The following is a 20490-nucleotide window of genomic DNA, read 5'->3' as shown; positions in this document are numbered from 1 at the left end:
GCCACCCACAATGACTGGAATTCCTTCTGTTCCACATCCTCACCAGGATTTGGTGTTGTCAGTGTTTGAGATTTGGGCCATTTGAACAGGTGTGTAGTGTGGTATCTAACTGCTGTGCTAATTTGCATTTCTCTGATGACACAGGACGCGAAACATCTTTTCCTGTGCTTATTTGCCATCAGCAAATCTGCGCTGGTAAGGTCTCTGTGAAGGTCTTTGGCCCATTTTTTCATTGGATTGCTTGTATACTTGTTAAGTTTTTAAGGATTCTTTGTATATTTTGGAAAAAAGTCCTTAACAGAATCGTTTTGCAAACATTTTCTAGTCTTCCCATTATGAGCATGTGATAATTACAATACTAAGAAATGGCTATTTTTCATTACATAAGTTTCCTTAACATCCTTCTACAACCTTAATAGTGTTCTAAACTTGAGGGGGTAACACAATGCTCTCACAAAGGCAATATGAACACTCTCTTATGCAAACTGAACTCTCCCCAACAGAAACCTCAATCATTGGGGCACCTGGGAGGCTCAGTAGGTTATACCTCTGCCTTCGGCTCAGGTCATGATCTCAGGGTCCTGGGATAGAGCCCCGCACTGGGCTCTCTACTCAGCAGGGAGCCTGCTTCACCCCCTTCTCTGCCTGCCTCTTTGCCAACTTGTGATCTCTCTCTCTCTGTCAAATAAATAAATAAAATCTTTAAAAAAAGAAAGAAAGAAACCTCAATCACACCAAGTCACTTCTTGGCCCATCCAAAAATGAATATACATATACATGAACTGATATAAATTGCCAAAATTCATCACAAATCCTTCGATGTGATTTTCAAACTTTTGCATGTCTCACTAACCATGTTTAAATGGAATTTTACCCAGAAACATCAGCAAATAGAACAGGTAAGAGAGGAACAATACTGGAAGAAGCCTCTGAGCAGACCCACTAAAAATGTGCTATTCCCAACACATGCATCTCCTCTCCTCTTTGCCCCCCAAATCTAAGTCATCCGAAGTCACTCAGTTTGAGTATGACTCCCTGTGGTAGCTTTCCCTAAGTCTCCAATGCTGAGATGTTAGATATGTCCTCCAGCCCACAAGGTTCCCCATATTTACCTCATCACAGCCGTTTCCACACTGCATTAAAACAGCACAGTCAGTCACCTGCCTCTTCTACCTGACTGAAAGTCCCTCTAAGTCTAAGACTCACTCCCTGTTGCATCTCCTGTGAACAACACATAAAGGCTGCCCTCAGCGTATGTACTCAATATATATTAGTTGAATGAATAAATAAGTGGGTAAGCGTGTGCCTTGATGCATGGTGACAACACATTTCTCCTGGTTAACATATGAGAAGTTCCTTGAGGAGTGTAGGGACCAGGAATATAGGAGTTGTGTCAACTGTGGCTCCCTTAGATCCACGTTATCTAGGACATAGTATTCCCAAGTATTACTGACCAGCTCCTGCCTCTACCCCCAGCAATGCCTTGAGAGTGCTTCAGTTTGAACTGCTGGAATCTTTTTTGTAGACTTTGCTTTTTTCAGCACTGGCCCTAGAGTCAGCAAATGTGGGATCTTTCAGCATCCCAGGCCCTAACTGGCTGTGTGATCCTGAACAACCACATAAAATCTCTAAGTCTCATTTTCTGTACCTGTAAAATAGTTCTAAAATACACTTTAGTACCAGAAGCCTGTTCCTCAAATAAAATTTTAGAGTGAGTCCCAATATAGAAAAAAGATGAAAGCAATGACTAAAGTTTCTCGTTCTGCTCAATTCTTCACTGTTTGAGGAAAATACCCCCACCTCCTTAGAGCAGAGTACATTTGCAAAACTCTAAACTAATAGAGATCCAGTCTAGCATTAACATTCTATGATTTATATATCCAACAAATATTTATTAAATGTCTACTCTGTGCCAAGCACTGGACTAGACACAAAAGATTCTGTAATAAACAATGCAGATGGGCTTCCTCAAATATTTATGCCAAAATGCAGTATTAAACACATGTTTAATATTTACTAAAATGAACAAAAAAAAAATTTAAACACCCTCTGGTCTCTTTTTGGAGTGTAGAAAGCAAGACAATTTGCCAAGTGCCCAACTAGCTAAATAGACTTTTTTTCAATTTCAGAAATGCAAATCTCATTTTCTCTAACCAAATTCCACTGCTGTAAGTGGGAATTTTTCAATTTGTATTGTTTCCCTGCAAGTCATTTTTATGCCAGTTTCCCAATAACACATCTACATTAACACTAGTAATTCATAGCTAAAATGTAATGCCTGCTTCTGTCATTTCCTAGTTTATTTTTCACTTGCCCTATCTTTTAGCATTTTTAGAATCTTTTAACTTACTAATTTTTCTGATCCTTCACTATTTCATATGAATAGTGAATCTGAAAGTAAAATCCAAAAGGCATAAACCATTTTTTACCAGTAATTGTTTCATCCATCTACTCATTTCATTCAACAAATACTTGAGACATCCCTACTACCTACAAAGCATTCTGCTATAAAGTGGTACAAAATTTCTAAAAACACATTCACGTCTTCTTCCCCTTTTATTCTTTCCTTTTCCTTCCCTTTCCTTTCCTTTGTAACAAGAACAAGGAACAGTTTCCCTATAGTTTTCTCAACCTATAATGCTCTTCCATATTCCATATACATACCATATCCATTCACATTCAATCAATAAAAAAGTACAGTGCTAGGCATTGCATATGTGGTAAGAAATAGGATTCCTTTTCTCAGGGAATGAAAGGAGGGATAAAGATAGTGAAGACATTGCAGAAGGAGAATCTAAAACACAGTGTCATCAGAAGTACCAGAAAAAGAAACAAAGACGACTCTCAGTTTTGTTCTGGAAAGACTACGTAGATGATGATGCCCTGAACAGAGCAGGAATTTGAGAGGCTTACCTGCAACAATTAAAAATTTGATCTAAAAATGTTAAATGTAAAGTCCCTTCTGGATATGGTCCAGTTGAGTCACCCAGACAAGAATCAGTAATACCTGTATTTGAATAACCACTACGTGGCAAGGTCCAAAGGCACTTCGTAAAATATAATCCCAAATTCACAGAATTTAAGTCAGCTGATACAGAATGCAAGTAAACATGTGATTAAAAGAGAAACACAGTTAAAAGAGAAGACTGGAAGCATAAGCATAAATATGAAGGGTCTTATATGCCATCCTTGGGATACTGGATCTTTCCAGGCAACGGGACACTTAAGGTTTTAAACTGAGAATAACCTCTTTAGGTTTGCATTTTAGAGTGATCACTCTAGCTTCAGGGCAGAAAATGAGTTGGAAGAGTCAAAAATGAAAGGAAGGTGAATGAATAGGAAGCTGAGAAAGAAATGTGAGCAAGAGCTGATAGGTCTCAAGACAAACCAAGGTCAGAGGAAGACATGTATAGTAAGTAGTATTTGAGACTCTGCCTTTCCTAGAGCACACTCAATTAAAATCTCTAGAGGACAACACCAGTCCCTAAAGTACATTTAGTGATAATAACAAAATAATAACAACAACACACAAATATTAAGTACCTGATAGGTCTAACATTACTCTAGCTTAGTCTTTCCTTTTCTACATCAAACTGTGAGTACCACATTCTTATCAAATTAACCAAATTAACAGCAAGGTTTGGGAAAATCTCGGAATGACATATTTTGATCTGGGAGCTGATGAATGTGTAATTTTTTTTCTATAACCACTAGAATTTCCAGGTATACAATCTTTATAAAAAATACATAATATAATCTAAATATATAGCATACAATAAAGAAAAGCAAAACTGAACAAACTCAAGAAACAAAGTTCCTCTAGGACTATTCAGTCACCTCATTAGCCAAAGGACATGTAATATATGGATTCTATACACTTTTGGAAAGGAAAGTTTTTCATAGATCTCTTACTAACGGGGCCCTGATTCGATTAGGGGTGACAATGTGTCCAGATCCCCTAAGTCATCAGCTATAAGACACCATGTGACTCAATCAATTTTAATGAATAAAACATAAGCTGAGGGTTTCTGAGAAAGCCCTTTACTGCTTTTTCACTTTTCCTCCTGCCTGGAACATAAACATAAGGCTGGAGCAAGAGTAGCCCTCTTACAACCATGAGACAATAAGCATGGGCAGGCCTTGGTAAGGAGTGCACAGTGTGAGAAAAGAAGCCTTAGACAGTTGTCACTTTGTCGCTGCTACCTGTAGACTTTCTGTAAAGAGAGAGTAACAAAATCTCTTTTCAATCAAGTAACTAGAGGCTAAACATAGTCTTAATATATAAACTCTGCATCCCTGACCAGGCTATTTAATAGGACATAAAAGACCCTTCATGATCAGCTCTATTTACCTATCCCAAATCATTTCACACCAAACTCCATCTCACACCTTCCACTCTAGTGATTCTAATCCTTGTCAGAACAGCACATACCAGTGTGCTGTTTCACCTCTCTACTTGTAATTCTCTTTACTCTCTCTGGTCCCTCCATTTCTTTACCCAATTTTAATAAACTCTTCCTCAGCATGCCGGACTTCGTAACTCCTGGCTGAGGAACTCCTTCGTAACTCCTGCCTCCCAGCTCTCACATTACCCCTTGAAAACAGTCAGCAGAGCAACTGTGCTATGGCACAGCTATTTCTTTAAGGATCTGTCTTCCCAATTAGGTTAGCAGCTCCTCAAGAAGAAAAACAGTATCTTAGTTCTCTTGGTATTCCTAGATCCTGGTACAGTATCTGGCCCACTGGGAAAGCTCAGTAAATGTTTGTTGAATGAATTAGAGTTACATAAAACATGGCCATGTTTAATTAGTAGAAACAGTTATATAAAAAAGACTGTTAAATGACCCCCCCCAACATCAAAAAATAATTTTCACCCATAAATTCACCCCCAAAACGGGAAAACAGCTTGAGTGCTTTCTATCACTGCACGTTGCTTTAAAACATTAAAACATCATTTCTGCTTTAGTCCTAAAGACAACCTTCCAAAACTATCCTCATCTTCATGAAGGATTAGTCTCAGTTCAGATTCAAAGTCAGAAAACTAACCAGATGACAAAAAAAAATATTTTCTTATACATTATTAGCAAAATTCATCAAAATGAAGGTAAATAAAGAAAGAAAATCTCTTCATACCTGTCACATTGTTGCATTATGGAAATTTCTTTGATTATTTCCTGAAGATCTGACTCAACAGGTACTTGTTTAATTGCAACAACTTGACCAGATTCCTTATGTATTGCTTTAAATACACTTCCATAAGACCTAAAAGAAACCAAGACATTTATTTTTTTTCTTTCAAACATCATAAGTATTAAAGAAAAATCTACAAGTTTTTGCATGTAGTCGTTTCCAATTTAAAACACTTAACGGTGATAAATCAAAGTAAACAAATAAGAAAAGTGAATTATACCTTGGCTTTAATGCTTCAAATATATACTTAAAATCTACTAAAATCAAAACATTAATATATAAAGATTTGCTCTTTTCTTATGAATGAAAGAAACAGACTTACGGTTTGTCAACTCAAACAAATGCAGCATTAAGAAGATATAAATGAAAATTAAAAGAATGAAATGTAGAATAAAAACAGCCAAAGTCTCGAGTTAGCACAAAAGGCTTATCTCACCTTAAGCAAAATCATCCCCAGAATATCAAAGTCCCAGGCCTGTTCAGGCTACATAAAAACACATGAAACCCTCAGCTGAGGACCACATCCTACCAAAGTTAGAGAAGCAAGGAATGTGGTTCTCCTAAGTCACACATCCAAGATCTTCTCAAATACTCCTTCTCCTCCTCAAGAGCAAGACCACATGATGACAGATAAATAAAATGAGTAATGGGATCTAACTTCCACTTGCCCAAAAAGCATCCCTGCTACAGCTCTTGAAACTTTGCCAAGTAAATATTTATGTGTTTTTAGAAAGCAGAAACAATGAGAAAGAGAAGCCATGTTGTATACTCTGGTATGAATTAGAAGACAAAGTAAACCCTGCTAGCACTTACAGTTCTGTCAGCCAGATACCAGGATTGGTGTTTTATGTGTGTTATCAAATTCAACCCTCTCAACTATGAGGTAAAATACTACCATCGCCATTTTCTAAGATGAGGAAACAGAGACTCGATAGTGGTAACAAACAAGGACAGAATTTAAACATATAAGGATTCCAAGGATCATATATTTCTCACTGAATCATTTCTACAGAAGAGAAAGAAGAGCAAGCCATTGGAAGACATGGAATATTTCCTAATATTAGAAAACCATGCAAAATTACTTTCACATTTATAATCGCTTAAAATAAGTGAAAAATCAGTAATAAAACAGCTACCTTAACAAAATGAATTTTATCCATCCTGTTCTTTAAGCTTTCCAAAGTAATTTAGTTTGATACTCAGAGATACTGTGTGTATAGTCCTGATTTATACACATAAACACACACACATATATCCCCTTAAAAGTCATGTGTGTAAGTATACATATGTATGTATATAAACCCGTGTGTGTGTGTGTGTGTATTCCCTCAAAAGTCAGTAAAGAATTCAGTGCTGGATTCTCTCTCATGAAGTAAGCAACACCATCACTCCTTTCTAAAGTCTCATCACAGCAAAAGAGAAGATTCCTTTCCCTGAATGGATCCTAGTTAAGAGTCTGACAATAAGAAGAATATGCATGAAATCTCAATGGCAAAAAGTTAAGGAGAACCATCATTCTTCAGATGTGGTTGTAGCAGATGAACTGGGGGATGACAGACACAGAGGCCTCCTGCTGAGCTTTTGATAACCACCACATTGCTGCTATAGAATGAGATAGTTGGCGGGAGCTTCGTAAAGACTCCCCCAGTGAGCTTTTAAGAAACACCACTTCAGTGTTTCAGGCTGACATACTCACTGTTGGCTTCTCCGCAACCTTCAGCAGCAGATTTCATGACCTTTTCATCTGTGGCCCTTCCATAAGTCACCTGAGCTCCTAATTGTATAATAAACTCTCTATATCCAGGGTACACAGAGTACTCAGTGGGGAGCAGGGAGCCTGTTTCTCCCTCTCTCACTCCCCTTGCCTGTGCTCATTCTCACTCGGGCTGTCAAATAAATAAATAAAATCTTTAAAAAATAAATTTAAAAAAAGGAATGCTATGGTGAAAATAAGGGTACAAATACTATAGAACAGGCTAGCTGCTCTGGCCTACACCAGAAAAGTTATGTAACAAATATAACAAACTCAGAGCTTAAACTTCCAGCTCAAGACTGAGAAACAGAAAACTTCTGAATGACACCAAAGAATTTTTTTTAATTTTGTAAAAGATTTTATTTATTTATTAGAGAGATGGAGAGAGAGCACAAGTAAGCAGAGCAGCAGGCAGAGGGAGGGGGAGAAGCAGGCTCTCCGCTGAGTTTCTTAATTCTTGTAGGCACAGGGCTGAGACTTCCAAAAACAAGCTCAAGGTCTAATCTAAGCTGGAAGCTGAATTATACTGCAAGCTAAATTCACATCTCCAGCTCTATTCTGTTAAAGTTAGGCTTTTAACTATAAAGAGAGGTACCCAGAGAATTGGTAATGGGACATTTAAGTAGATGTTTATTAATCTGAATACCCTGAAACCCCCAAGTCCTATAAGCATCCCTTGCCAAAAAAAAGCAACCCTATTCCCCAGTCCAAGAAGATGAGCTCACAATGCCTGAAAACTCCACAATGACCTCACCTGAAGCAGTCACTTTTCAGGAGAATGTAAAACCTCCTCCACCACCTTGCATTGCTTCCAGTCCTAGAACTACGCTCAAATCCCCAGATACCAGGAGAATGAATGGAAAATCTGATGCAAGAACACCTACTATTCATACCAAAAAAGTTATAAGATTTTGTCAGTTTTTATCACCAAATTCTAAAGAATATATGTGGGAATGGATTCCAAGATTTCCAGTGAGAAAGGAATTCACTGATAGGGATGCAAGACCAGAAATTCCAGACTCTGTGTTATCTCAAACAGTTGGGAGTGTCCCTCACAGTATGCCCAGCTAGTTATCTGAAACCTGGACTCTACAGTGACCTATGTAGAAATGCCACTGATCCTTGGTATACATTAGAGGAAGGAGATCAAAGGTTCAAGGAGATGGAATACTGTAATGGATACATCATTGATCACCAAACCCCTAACTATCTTCACTGAGAGGATTCAGAGGATACTCCCTTTCCTAGCACTACTGGACGTTCTGCAGTGCAGGTCGGGGAAGCCAACAGTGTAATCGACACCTCAATTTTAATGAATGATGAGAACCATAAGGCAGTGCAAAGAACTAGCAGCATCTTTCCACCACAGATAAAAAAGGCATGGTAATCATCATGGGTACCCAAGTAAGGCTGAATTTTCTTTTTATACATCTAGATCTGGATATCAAAGTTATTCTGGCTTCATAAAAATAACTGTGATGATGCATCCTAAAAGACTTAGCTGGTTTTTTTCTTGGTAAAATGCATATAACATAAAATTCACCATTTTAAAGTACTTTAAAATATACAATTCAGGCATTTAGCATTCTCAATGTTGTAGAACAATTACCTCTGTTGAGTTCAAAATCATTTGGAACCTGCTTTCTTGTCTCTATAGATATATTTATTCTGGATTCTTCATATAAATGGAATCATGTAATAATATAACTTTTTGTGTCTGGCTTCTTTCACTAAACAGAATTTTCTCAAGGTTCATCCATTCTGTATCATGTGTCAGTACTTCATTCATATAATGGCTAAATATTATTCCATTGTCCAGATATATCACACTTTATCCATCCACCCATTGATTGACTTTTCCACCCTGGGCTCTTGTGAATACTGGTGCTATGAGCTGGTATCTTTTGGTTTTGTTTTTTTAAGATTTATTTATTTATTTGAGAGAGTGTGTGTACACACACACAACCAGGGGAAGGGGCACACGGAGAGGGAGAAAGAGAATCTCTAGCAGGCTTCCCACTGAGCAGGCTTCCCAATGAGCCCATTACGGGGCTCAATCTCATGACCCAGTCAAAATCAAGATTTAAGGATGCTTAACCAACTGAGCCACCCAGGCACCTCGAAATTCATAGACAGATCCTTTTAATTCATAGACAGGTATCTAACTGTCCTTCCATCTTTTCCATGATAATTGCTCTACTTAAGTTTTAACTTCTTTGGGGGTCAATTTATACAATTTTAAGTTTTATTATGAAAGCATCAACTTTTCAATTACTAAATGAGTCATCATTAGAGCAGCATATATGCATATATGGTCTCTTAATTCTTCAAATTGTTTATCATTGATTGTATCTTCTTTCTCATTCCAAATCTTTTATTTTTGCTCTTTTTTCTTTAGTCAAAATCAGAAGAGGTTTAACTATTTTATTGATCTGCTCAAAAGAAACTGCTTTTGTATTTACCATGTTTAAATTTTATTTTCCATTTCATTAATTTTAAATTCTTCTTTTATGAATTTTCTCTTCCTAATTTTTGGGTACATTTTATTATTTTTCTAAGTTCATTTATAAGCACTAAGTTCTTTTCTTTTGGTCTTTCTTTTTTCGTGATGAAGTTATTTAAGACTAAATATTTCCCCCTAATTATAGCTTCTGTGGATTGCACAGATATAATGGTATGATTTATTTCTTTTTCATTTTCTAAATAATTAGTAATTTCCTCCTCAGTCTATAGGTTACCTCAGATTATGTATCTTAATTTCCAATAAGTATGGATTTTATCATATTGTAATCACCTTTCTCATTTAAGACTATAATCAAAAATGAGACATGCAAAATCTTTGTCTAGAACCCATTAATCAATGCTCCATGAACATACCAAAAAAGGAATGCCAAAATATGAGTAGTTATAGATATACATATATATAATCAAGTTTATCAATTATAATATTTATACCCTCTTTGTCCTTTTTTTCTGTTAATCTTATCCAACTCTGAAAGCAATATATGAAAATCTCCCAACTGAATAAACTCTTATTAGATTCTCCTGACATTTCTAATAGCTTTCCTTCACAAATTTAACTGTCCTGGTGACTAACATTTATGTATTTCATATAAATTATCTTTTAAGTCATTATCTTATATCCCTATTTATTCTTTATTTGGATATTAAGCCCTCTTTATTCACTTGAGATCTTTTAATTTTAACTAATTTACTGGATATAAATATTGCTACTCCTATTTCTTTTTATTTTTACTTGTATGATTATCTTTCTTATCTAGTATCTCTAATAGGAAATGTCCCTACATTTCTACCCTTTGTATTACACATGTCTTTTATAAATAGCATATTGTTAGATTTTGCATTTTAACTGACCCTACTAATTTTTCTTTTTTCTTTTCTTTTTCTTAAGATTTATCCACTTATTTGAGAGAGAGAGAGAGTGCAGGGGGAGGAGCAAAGGGAGAGGGAAAGACAAACTCCAAGCGGACTCCATGCTAAGCACAGAGCCCTACGGGGGCCTGGTCTCATGACCCTGAGATCCCAAAACCAAGAGTCAGATGCCCAATAGACTGTTCCACCCAGGAGCCCTTAATGGGAGAGCTGACATTTAGTGAAAAATATTATTTCATTTTTTTCCTTCCAATTTATGTTCAGCTTATTACTTCACACTTTTGCTTCTCTTTTTCCTTGTTCTTGCTGGTTTACACCATTCTAATTCTGTTTTATGCCTTTTATTGTTTTGAATGTTCTTGTATACTCTGCCATTTTATTAAATGCCCCTATGTGTAAAAATGAAACATTTAAAATTCATATAATTTATTTTAAATTATATTTTAAAATCGTATCAACTATTCCTATCTCATTGAGACACTCTATTTAAATCTATTATTCATTTTTTCCCAAATGAGTCCCAATGTCCTGAAAGACGCCCTTATGTTCACTTGCCTAAAGAGTCAAGATCTTTCAAGCTTATTAATAAGAATACCACACAGAATGAACTCATAAACTTCTTGTGAATCACTTTACAACACATTTCCTGCCTTTCTTTATATATATACATATATTTATAATAGTAGTATATATAAGAAGTAGGATATATATATATATATATACATACTACTTCACTGAAAAACACTATTACCAGATCTAACACAATCCAGTCTTTTTAAATCCATACTGACTGCTACAAAGTATATTAATTACTACTACTATTCTTTTTTCTTTCCACTTTTACTGAGATAATCTGACATATAACATTTATTAGTTTAAGGTGTACAACAAAATGATTTATGTATATACTAGAAAATGATTACCATGAGTTTAGTTGACACCTACTAGCAAACAAAAAAAGTTCTTTTTATGATGAGAACTTTTAAGACCTACTCTCTTAGCCACATTAAAATATTTAACATACTATTATTAACCGAGTCACCATGTTATACATGTACATTCTTGGAACTTATTTATCTTGTAACTAGAAGTTTATATCTTTTGACTAATTTCACCCATTTCCCCCACTCTCCATTATCACCACTCTGGCAACCACCAATTTGTTCTCTGTTTCTATGAGTTTGGCTTCTTAGATTCTACACATAAGTGATATCATACAGAATTTTACTATGACTTATTTCATTTAGCATATTGCCCTTTTATGACTGCATAATATTCCACTATATATATAAATCTTCCCTGATTTATAAAACAGTTATGTCTTGCTAAATCCATAATAAATTCAAAATATCACAAAAAAGAAATGCATTTAATACATTTAATCTACTGAACAGGTAGCTTAATCTAGCCCATCTTAAATGTGCTCAGAACACTTAACGCCAGCCTATACTTGGGCAAAATCAACTAACACAAGGCTCATTTTATAATAAAGTATTGAATACTTCATACAATTTGTTGAATACTGTGCTGAAAGTGAAAAACAGAACAGCTATATGAGCACGAAATTGTTGCGTATCAATTGTTTACCTTCATTTGCATGGCTAAATAAGAGCTGTGGCATATTTCTGCTGCCCACTACCACAAGACGGGTATCATACTATAGATCATTAGCCCAGGAAAGATTAAAATTCAAAATCAACATATGGTTTCTACTGAATGTGTATGACTTCTACACCAACATAAAGTTGAAAACTCATAAATCAAACCATGTAAGTTATGGACTATCTGTATATACCACATTTTCTTTATCCACTCAACCATCAATAGAACACTTATATTGTTTCCATGTAAATAGTGGTGCAGTGAACATAGGTGCAAATATCTCTTCAAGACAGTGACTTTGTTTCCTTTATATACATATGTGTATATATACACATACATATATATATATTGCTTGATCATATGATAGTTCTATTTTTAATATTTTGAAGAACTTCCATACTGTTTTCTATAGTGGTTGCACCAATGTTCATTCTTACAGTGCACAGCAGTTTCCTGTTCTCCACATTCTCACCAATACTTATTATTTCTTGTCTTTTTGATAACTAATATTGTAACAAGTGTGAGGTGATATCTCATTGTGGTTATGATTTACATTTCCCTGATGATTAGTGATGTTTCATGTCCCTGCTCACCATCTGGATGTATTCTTTGGAAAAACATCTATTCAGATCCTCCACCCATTTTTTAATGGAAATGTTTGGATTTTTGCTATTAATATGTATGAGTTCTTTATATGTTTTAGATATTAACCCCTTAACAGATGTATCTGTCTTTTCTCCCACTCCAGAGGCTGCTTTTTCACTTTATTGATGGTTTTCTTCACTGTGAAGAAGCTTTTTAGTTTGATGTGGTCACACTTGTTTGTTTCGTTTTGCTTTTGTTGACTTTGCTTTGGGTGTCAAATCCAAAAAGTCATGCCAAGACCAACGTCAAGGAGCTTACTGCCTGTGTTTTCTTCTTGGAGTTTTAGGTTTCAGGTCTTACATTCAAGTCTTTAATCCATTTTTTTAAAGATTTTATTTATTTATTTGACAGAGAGAGAGGTCACAAGTAGGCAGAGAGGGACACAGGCTCCCCACTGAGCAGAAAGCCCAATGCGGGGCTCAATCCCAGGACTCCGAGATCATGACCTGAGCTGAAGGCAGAAGCTTTAACCCACTGAGCCACCTAAATGCCCCTCTTTAATCCATTTTTAGCTGATTTTTAGGTATGGTATAAGACAGAGGCCCAGTTTCATTCTTTTACATGTGGCTATCCATTTTTCCCAACATCATTTCTTAAAGAAACTATCCTTTCTCCATTGTATATTCTTGGCACCCTTGTCCTAAATTAATTGGCTATATATACATGGGTTTATTTCTGGGCTATTATGTTTCATTAATCTAGGTATCTGCTTTTATGCCAATACCATACTATTTTGATTACCAGAATTTCATAATATTGTTTGAAATCAGGGAACATAATACCTCCAGCTTGATTCTGCACTTTTTTTTTTAATTAATTTATTTATTTGACAGACAGAGATCACAAGCAGGCAGAGAGGCAAGCAGAGAGAGAAGAAGGGAATCAGGCTCCCTGCAGAGCAGAGAGCCGGATGCGGGGTTCAATCCCAGGACCTTGGGATCATGACCTGAGCCGAAGGCAGAGGCTTTAACCCACTGAGCCAACCAGGTGCCCTTGATTCTGCATTCTCATAACTGTTTTAGCTATTTGGGATCTTCTGTGGTTCCAGACAAATTATACAACTGTTTGTTCTACTTCTGTGAAAAATGTCATTGGTATTTTGTTAGGGATTGCACTGAATCTATACATTGCTTTTGGTAACAGTGATATTTAACAATATGAATCTTCCCAATCTATGAGCACAGAGTCTCTTTCCATTTATTTGTTTCTTCAAATTCTTCATCAGTGTCTTCCAGTTTTCAGTAAACAGATCTTTCACCTCTCTGGTTAAACTTAACCTAGGTATTTCCTTCTTTTTGATATAACTATAATGCATTTATTACTTATTTTATTAATTCTAACAACTTTTTGATGGATTAAGATTTTCTATATATAATATCATGACATCAGCAAATAGAGACAGTTTCGATATTTTTATTTCTTTTTCTTTCCTAGTTACTCTGGCTAGGACTTCCCATACTATGTTAAATAAAAGCAGTGAGAGTGTTCATCCGTATCATACACCTGATCTTAGAAGAAAAGCTTTCAGTTTTCACCACTGAATACAATGTTTGCTGTGGGCATGTCATATATGACCTTTATGATGTTGAGGTGTTTTCCCACTATATTACTACTATTCAACTTAAGAAAATATACTCTAATGAAAGATTATATAGTATTTTATAAATTTTTTATCATTACCTAAGGCTACTTTTGTATTTTTTGTACTTACCCTTCTCCAAGTTTTTCTAATACATCAAAAACTTCTTCAGGCTGCTTAGTCAAACTGTCTTCACTCAGCTTTTTCAGCTTACTAATGAGGAAAAAAAGAGAAGGAAAATATTTCCTTAAGACCTTTTATAAAATTTTTTATTTTATTTTTAAGAGGCAATATGTTCACATAGTTCAAAAATAAACAATAAATTTTTAAAAAACAAGGTAAACAAGCCCCTTTCAACATCTCTTCTTAATCTGCCCAGAAACACCTGTAATAACTAGTTTTATTACCTTCTTATGAAATCTTTATATAAATATGAATATATATTTTTATTTCTCTTCCTTAACACACAATATAGCATTTTATACACACTCTTTTCTATCCACACTATTAAATACTATGCTGTTTTCACTTAACAACATGTAGCCTATGTTGAAGTACATAGAAAGCATCCTCATTCTTTCTTACATCTATATCCTATACTGTTGCAAAGATGTAGCATCTCTTACTCACCAATCAGTTATTTATGGATATCTAAGTTTCCTTTTTCTATTATAAACAACACAGTACTGGATAAATGTGTACATAAGTCAGTTCCCACATGTGCCAGTATATCTGCACGATAAAATCCCAGAAGTGAAACTGTGAGGTCCAGAGACCACACATACACAAAAAAATACAGAAGCATATATGTTGACAAACAGGTATATATACTTAGGCATAATCATATGTCATAACAAATAATGCAATGTAACTAACAAAATCACTATAATAACTACATAATTACTGAAGTTATTGATTATATTCTACATTTTATCTACTATAACAGTATGTTATATAAATATATATGTATACTGATAATATTAGCAAACTGCCCTCCAGCGGGCTCGTACCAATTTATTCTCCTACCATTAATAGATGAGAGAGCCTCTTTTTTACAGTTCCACCAACAAAGTTCTTAACTATATATTTGGATATTAGTCATATATTAGCTAAGAATTTGTTATTCAAAATAAATTTAATCTTCATCTCTCTTATCATGAGTAAAACAGTATCCTCTAACATTATCATGAAACTAGACCATTTATGCATTTCCTTTGCTCATTTTTCTACTGGTTTTTTTGGTCTTTTTCTTATCTACACATAAGATAAATTGGCCTTTGTTTAAGTTGCAAATATTTTCACTTGTATTTTGACTTCATTTATGAGGTTTTAGTTTTATACTCTGACTGATTGCTGTAAAAAAATGTGTTTTCATTTTGTTTTGCCTTCTTAAAATCATCTACATGTATGACATATGCAGATAACTGGAATCAAGAGGTGAGAGGGATTATGCACAGTGTATTTGATAGAACAAAATTAATTCAATACAAATAAAGCACAATGCATGAAGAATCAAAAAAATTCAGTATATACAAGAAAAAGTGACCAGAATATAAAGGTAAGTAGGGTCAGGTTTTTAAAAAGTTTTATAAACCCGTTAAGGAGCTCTATTTAAAAAATGATCATTTCCCACATAGAAAATCCGAACAGACCAATTACTAGGAACAAAACTGACCTGATTTAATCAAAACATTACCAAAAAATAAAGGTCTAGGACCAGATGGCTTCACAGGTGAATTCTATCATTTAAAGAACAGTTAATACCTATTCTCTTCAAATTATCACAAGAAACAGTAGAGGAAGAAAAGCTTCCAAATACATTCCACAAGGTAAGCATGACCCTAATACCAAAACCAAAGACAATACAAAAATAGAAAATGACAGGCCAATTTCCCTGATGAACATAGATGTAAAAATCCTCAACAAAATATTAAACACATACAACAATACATTAAAAAGATCATTCACCATGGTCAAGTAGGATTTATTCCAGGGATGCAAGGATGGTTCGATATTCACAAATCAATCAACACGATACACCACATAAACAAAACAAAGGATAAAAATCGTATGATCATCTCAATCGATGCAAAGAAAACATGGGACAAAATTCACCACCCACTCAAGATAAAAACTCTCAACAAAGTGGGCTTAGAAGGAAATACCTCAACACAATAAAGGCCTTTTATGAAATATCCACAGCTAACATCACAGTTAATAGTGAAAAACTGAGAGCTTTTCCTTCAAGATCAGGAACAAGACAAAGATATCCATCCACTTGCACCACTTTTATTCAACATAGTAGTGGAAATCCAAGCCACAGCAATCAGACGAGGAAAAGAAATAAGAGGCATCCATATTGGTAAAGAAAAAAGTTAAATTGTCACTATTTGCAGGGAACATAAACATAAACACTGTACATACAAAATTCTAATGACTCCATAAAAAAACGAAAAGAAATACGAATGAATTCAGTAAACCTGCAGGACACAAAACTAATACCTAGAAACTGGTAGCATTTCTATATACTAATAGCAAAGTAGCAGAAAGAAAAATTAAGAAAACACCATTTATAACTGCACCAAAAATGAATAAAATGCCTAGGAACAAACATATCCAAAGAGGTGAAAGACCTATACTTCAAAAACTATAAAGCATCAATTAAAGGAATTAAAGATGACACAAATAGAAAAAAATTCTACACTCATGGATCAAAAGAACAAATATTGTTTGAATGCCCATTCTACCCAAGCAATCTACAGATTTAATACAGTCCCAATCAAAATGCCAACAGCATTTTTGTTAAAACTAGAAAAAATAATCCTAAATTTGTATGGAACCACAAAAGACACTGAATAGCCAAAACAATCTTGAGAAAGAAGAACAAAGCCAGAGATATCACAATTATACATTTTAAAACTGTAGTAATCAAAACAATAATGGTACCAGCACAGTACACAGACACACAGATCAACAGAACAGAACAGAAAGCCCAGATAAACTCACAATTGTACAGTCAATTAATCAATGACAAAGGAGGCAAAATGACACAATGGGGAAAAGACAATCTCTTCAAAAATTGGTGCTGGGAAAACCGCATGGCTACATGTAAAAAATGAAACTAGATCACCTTTTAATACCGTACACAAAAAATAAACTTGAAATGGATTCAAGATTTAAATGTGAGACCTGAAACCATAAAAATCCTAGAAGAAAATATAAGCACTAATTTCTCTGACATTAACCATAACAACATTTTTCTAGATATGTCAATTTGGCAAGAGACCCAAAAACAAAAAGAAACTACTGGGACTACATCAAAATAAAAACCTTTTGCACAGCAAAGGAAACAAATCAACAACAAAAAAAAGAGAACCTACTAAATGGAAGAAGATATTTGCAAATGATGTATCCAATAAAGGGTTAATATACAAACTTGGAACTTACACAACACCAAAAAATAACAATAATAACAAACAATCTGATTTTAAAAGAGCATAGGATCTGAACAGCCCTTTCTCCAAAGACATTCAGATGACCAACAAGACACATAAAAAGATGCTCAACATCACTAATCATGAAAAATGCAAATCAAAACCACAATGAGTTATCACCTCACACCTGCCAGAATGGCTAAAATCAAAAACTTAAGAAATAACGAGAACTGGCAAGAATACGGCAGAAATACCATATGCTCCAGTAATTCTACTACTGAGTATTAACCCAAAGAAAATGAAAACACTAATTCAAAAAAAGAGAGCTGGTCGCCTGGGTGGCTCAGTGGGTTAAGCCTCTGCCTTCAGCTCAGGTCATGGTCTCAGGGTCCTAGGATCGAGCCCTGCATCGGGCTCTCTGCTCAGCGGGGAGCCTGCTTCCCTTCCTCTCTCTCTCTCTGTCTGCCTGTCTGCCTACTTGTGATCTCTGTCAAATAAATACACAAAATCTTAAATAATAAACAAACAAACAAACAAAAAGGTACTCCCATGTGTATCACAGCATTATTTACAACAGCCAAAATGTGAAAGCAACTTAAGTGTTTATCAGTTTTTGAATGGGTAATGAATATATGTTACATGCGCACACACACACACACACACACACACACACACACAGAAATATTACATAGCCATAAAAAAAGTTGAGATGTTGCCATTTCAGATGACATGAATGGACCTAGTGGTTATCATACTAACTTATTTCAAGTCAGGCTGAGAAAGGCAAATACCACATGATTTCACTCATACATGGAATCTTCAAAAAAAAAAATGAATAAATAAAAGTCAAAATCAGACCTACAAATACAAAGAAAAAACTGATGGCTGTTGGAGGGGAGAGGAGTGGGGGAGTGGGCAAAATGGGTGAGGCAGGGTGGGAAATACAGGCTTCTAGTTAAGGAATGAATAAGTCATGGGAATAAAAAACACAGCATAAAGATTATAGTTGATGATAGAACAGTGATATATAGAGACAAATGGTAGCTACACTTGTGGTAGCCATAGCATAATGTATAAACTTGCTGAGCCACTATGTGAACCTATGTGTACTATGTTCACTATGGATACACCTGAAATAACGTAACACTATGTATCAACAATATTCAAAAAAATAAAAAATCACTTCTCCTCTAATGCAGTGGAAAGATATACAGTAAGCTAAAGTGAGAAGACAAACTAGTCAGGAGCAGATTCAAAATATGGATGCATAGAATACAGTATTAGCAGTAAGAATGAAGAGAAATTATTTAACATATTAAAGAGATATTATCAACAGAAACTGGTTTTGATTAAATATCATTTGATTATGAAGTGTCTAAGAAATAAGGGTCAACGAGAAAACAGATCTCAGGAAATTATATTTACAAAATGCTGACACAAAGGATGAGAAGGTAGTAACCAACCATGTTAAAGGCTACAGAATATTCAAAGAATTTCAAGATTTTAAGTGTCTAATACAGAATTTCCACTTCCAACCATAAGCAAGTAGCAGGATGCAGAATTATCGATCTGCAGTAAACAACTAGAAAACTCAGTCTATGAGTTTCTATGCATAGAAAACAACTATTTTCAAATGTTAGGTATCAGGCATTTCAGGACTGAGATTTCTAAGAAAGGGGAAGATGTAAGATAAGCCCTACTGTCACCCATGCTTTAGATCTAGAGGCTATGCCCAGATTATTAACACAGGGAAAGGTAAACTCAAACAGAGGCCAATAACATTGCTGAGTTGAAGAAACAGAGATGGGAATTTGGGAGGTAATGCAAATAAAATCTGCATCACAGAATACCTGTGAGAAGAGAGCTAGCAGAAAAAGAGCCCTAGCAATCTACATGGGAACTCCCTTAGGTATTTAGCCGAATACCAATCTCTGTATCATTTAAAAAACCTAACAAAATCAATTTCTTAAGAAAAAAAATTACAAGGGAGATGAAAAAGAACAACTCCTGGAGAACCCATGCGGCTGAGAATCTTTCCCACTAAGAGAAGCTAAGAGAACTCTCACAATACAAAGATCACCAACAGAGATCCCTCAATGATCTTGTTTTAGAAAGGATACTACATCAACAAAATACAAATTCTACTTTGCATTCTCCAAAAAGGAAATTAAAAACGAGTCTTACAAACACTGAGCCAATCCACAAGGTAACTTAAACTGCATACCAGAACAAGTCTAACTCTTTAAACAACTAAGGAGCCCTTATGATTCTGCCTCATAAAAGAAGTGCTAAAGAGATCTCTAGTCCCTTCCTCCATTTGAGGACTCAGCAAGGTACCCACTATGAACAAGAAAGAAAGCTTCTACCTTAATATAACCATCCCAGCACCTTCAACCTTGGACTTCCAAGCTTCCAGAACTGTGAAAAACAAATTTGTTGTTTATAAGGTACCCAGTCTGTGGTGTTTTGTTACAGCAACCTAAACAGACTAAGACAAAAACCCAGTTTGTTTTTTGAAAAGACCAACAGAATTAACAAACTCTTAGCTAGACTTGAGAGAGAGAGAGATAGAGGAACTCAACTAAAATTAGAAATGAAAGAGGGGACATTAAAAATTCGTGGGTCACAGAAATAAAAAGAATTATAGGAGATTACTATGAATAGTTATAAACCAACATCTTAGATAACACAGAAGACATGGTTAAATTCTTAGAAACATATAACCTACCAAGACTGAATCATGAAAAAATTAAAGATCTCAGCAGACTTGTAACTAAGGAGATTGAAGCAGTAAGCAAAACCATCTCAACAACAACAACAAAGCCCAGAACTAAAGGGCTTCACTGGAGAATTCTATCAAACATCAAACATCTAAGGAAGAATTAGCACCAACA

The 20490-nt window shown here is 35.0% G+C and overlaps 1 protein-coding gene across 1 annotated transcript in view; it reads right to left on the bottom strand.

The window, feature by feature from the left end:
* The window catches only part of STK3 (serine/threonine kinase 3), a 283945-nt gene that overhangs the window by 226151 nt on the left and 37304 nt on the right, over positions 1-20490 (bottom strand). Inside the window, exons 2-3 of the mRNA XM_044245221.1 lie at positions 14295-14375; positions 5134-5262 (exon numbers count right to left, since the gene is read on the bottom strand). Of these exons, the coding sequence (XP_044101156.1) occupies positions 5134-5262; positions 14295-14375 (210 nt within the window). The remainder of the gene's footprint in view (positions 1-5133; positions 5263-14294; positions 14376-20490) is intronic.

Source organism: Neovison vison, chromosome 4, assembly GCF_020171115.1.
Source record: "Neovison vison isolate M4711 chromosome 4, ASM_NN_V1, whole genome shotgun sequence".
NCBI lineage: Eukaryota > Metazoa > Chordata > Mammalia > Carnivora > Mustelidae > Neogale > Neogale vison.
The sequence above is the reverse complement of the archived record's forward strand: the minus strand, read 5'-3'. Positions and strand labels throughout refer to the sequence as shown.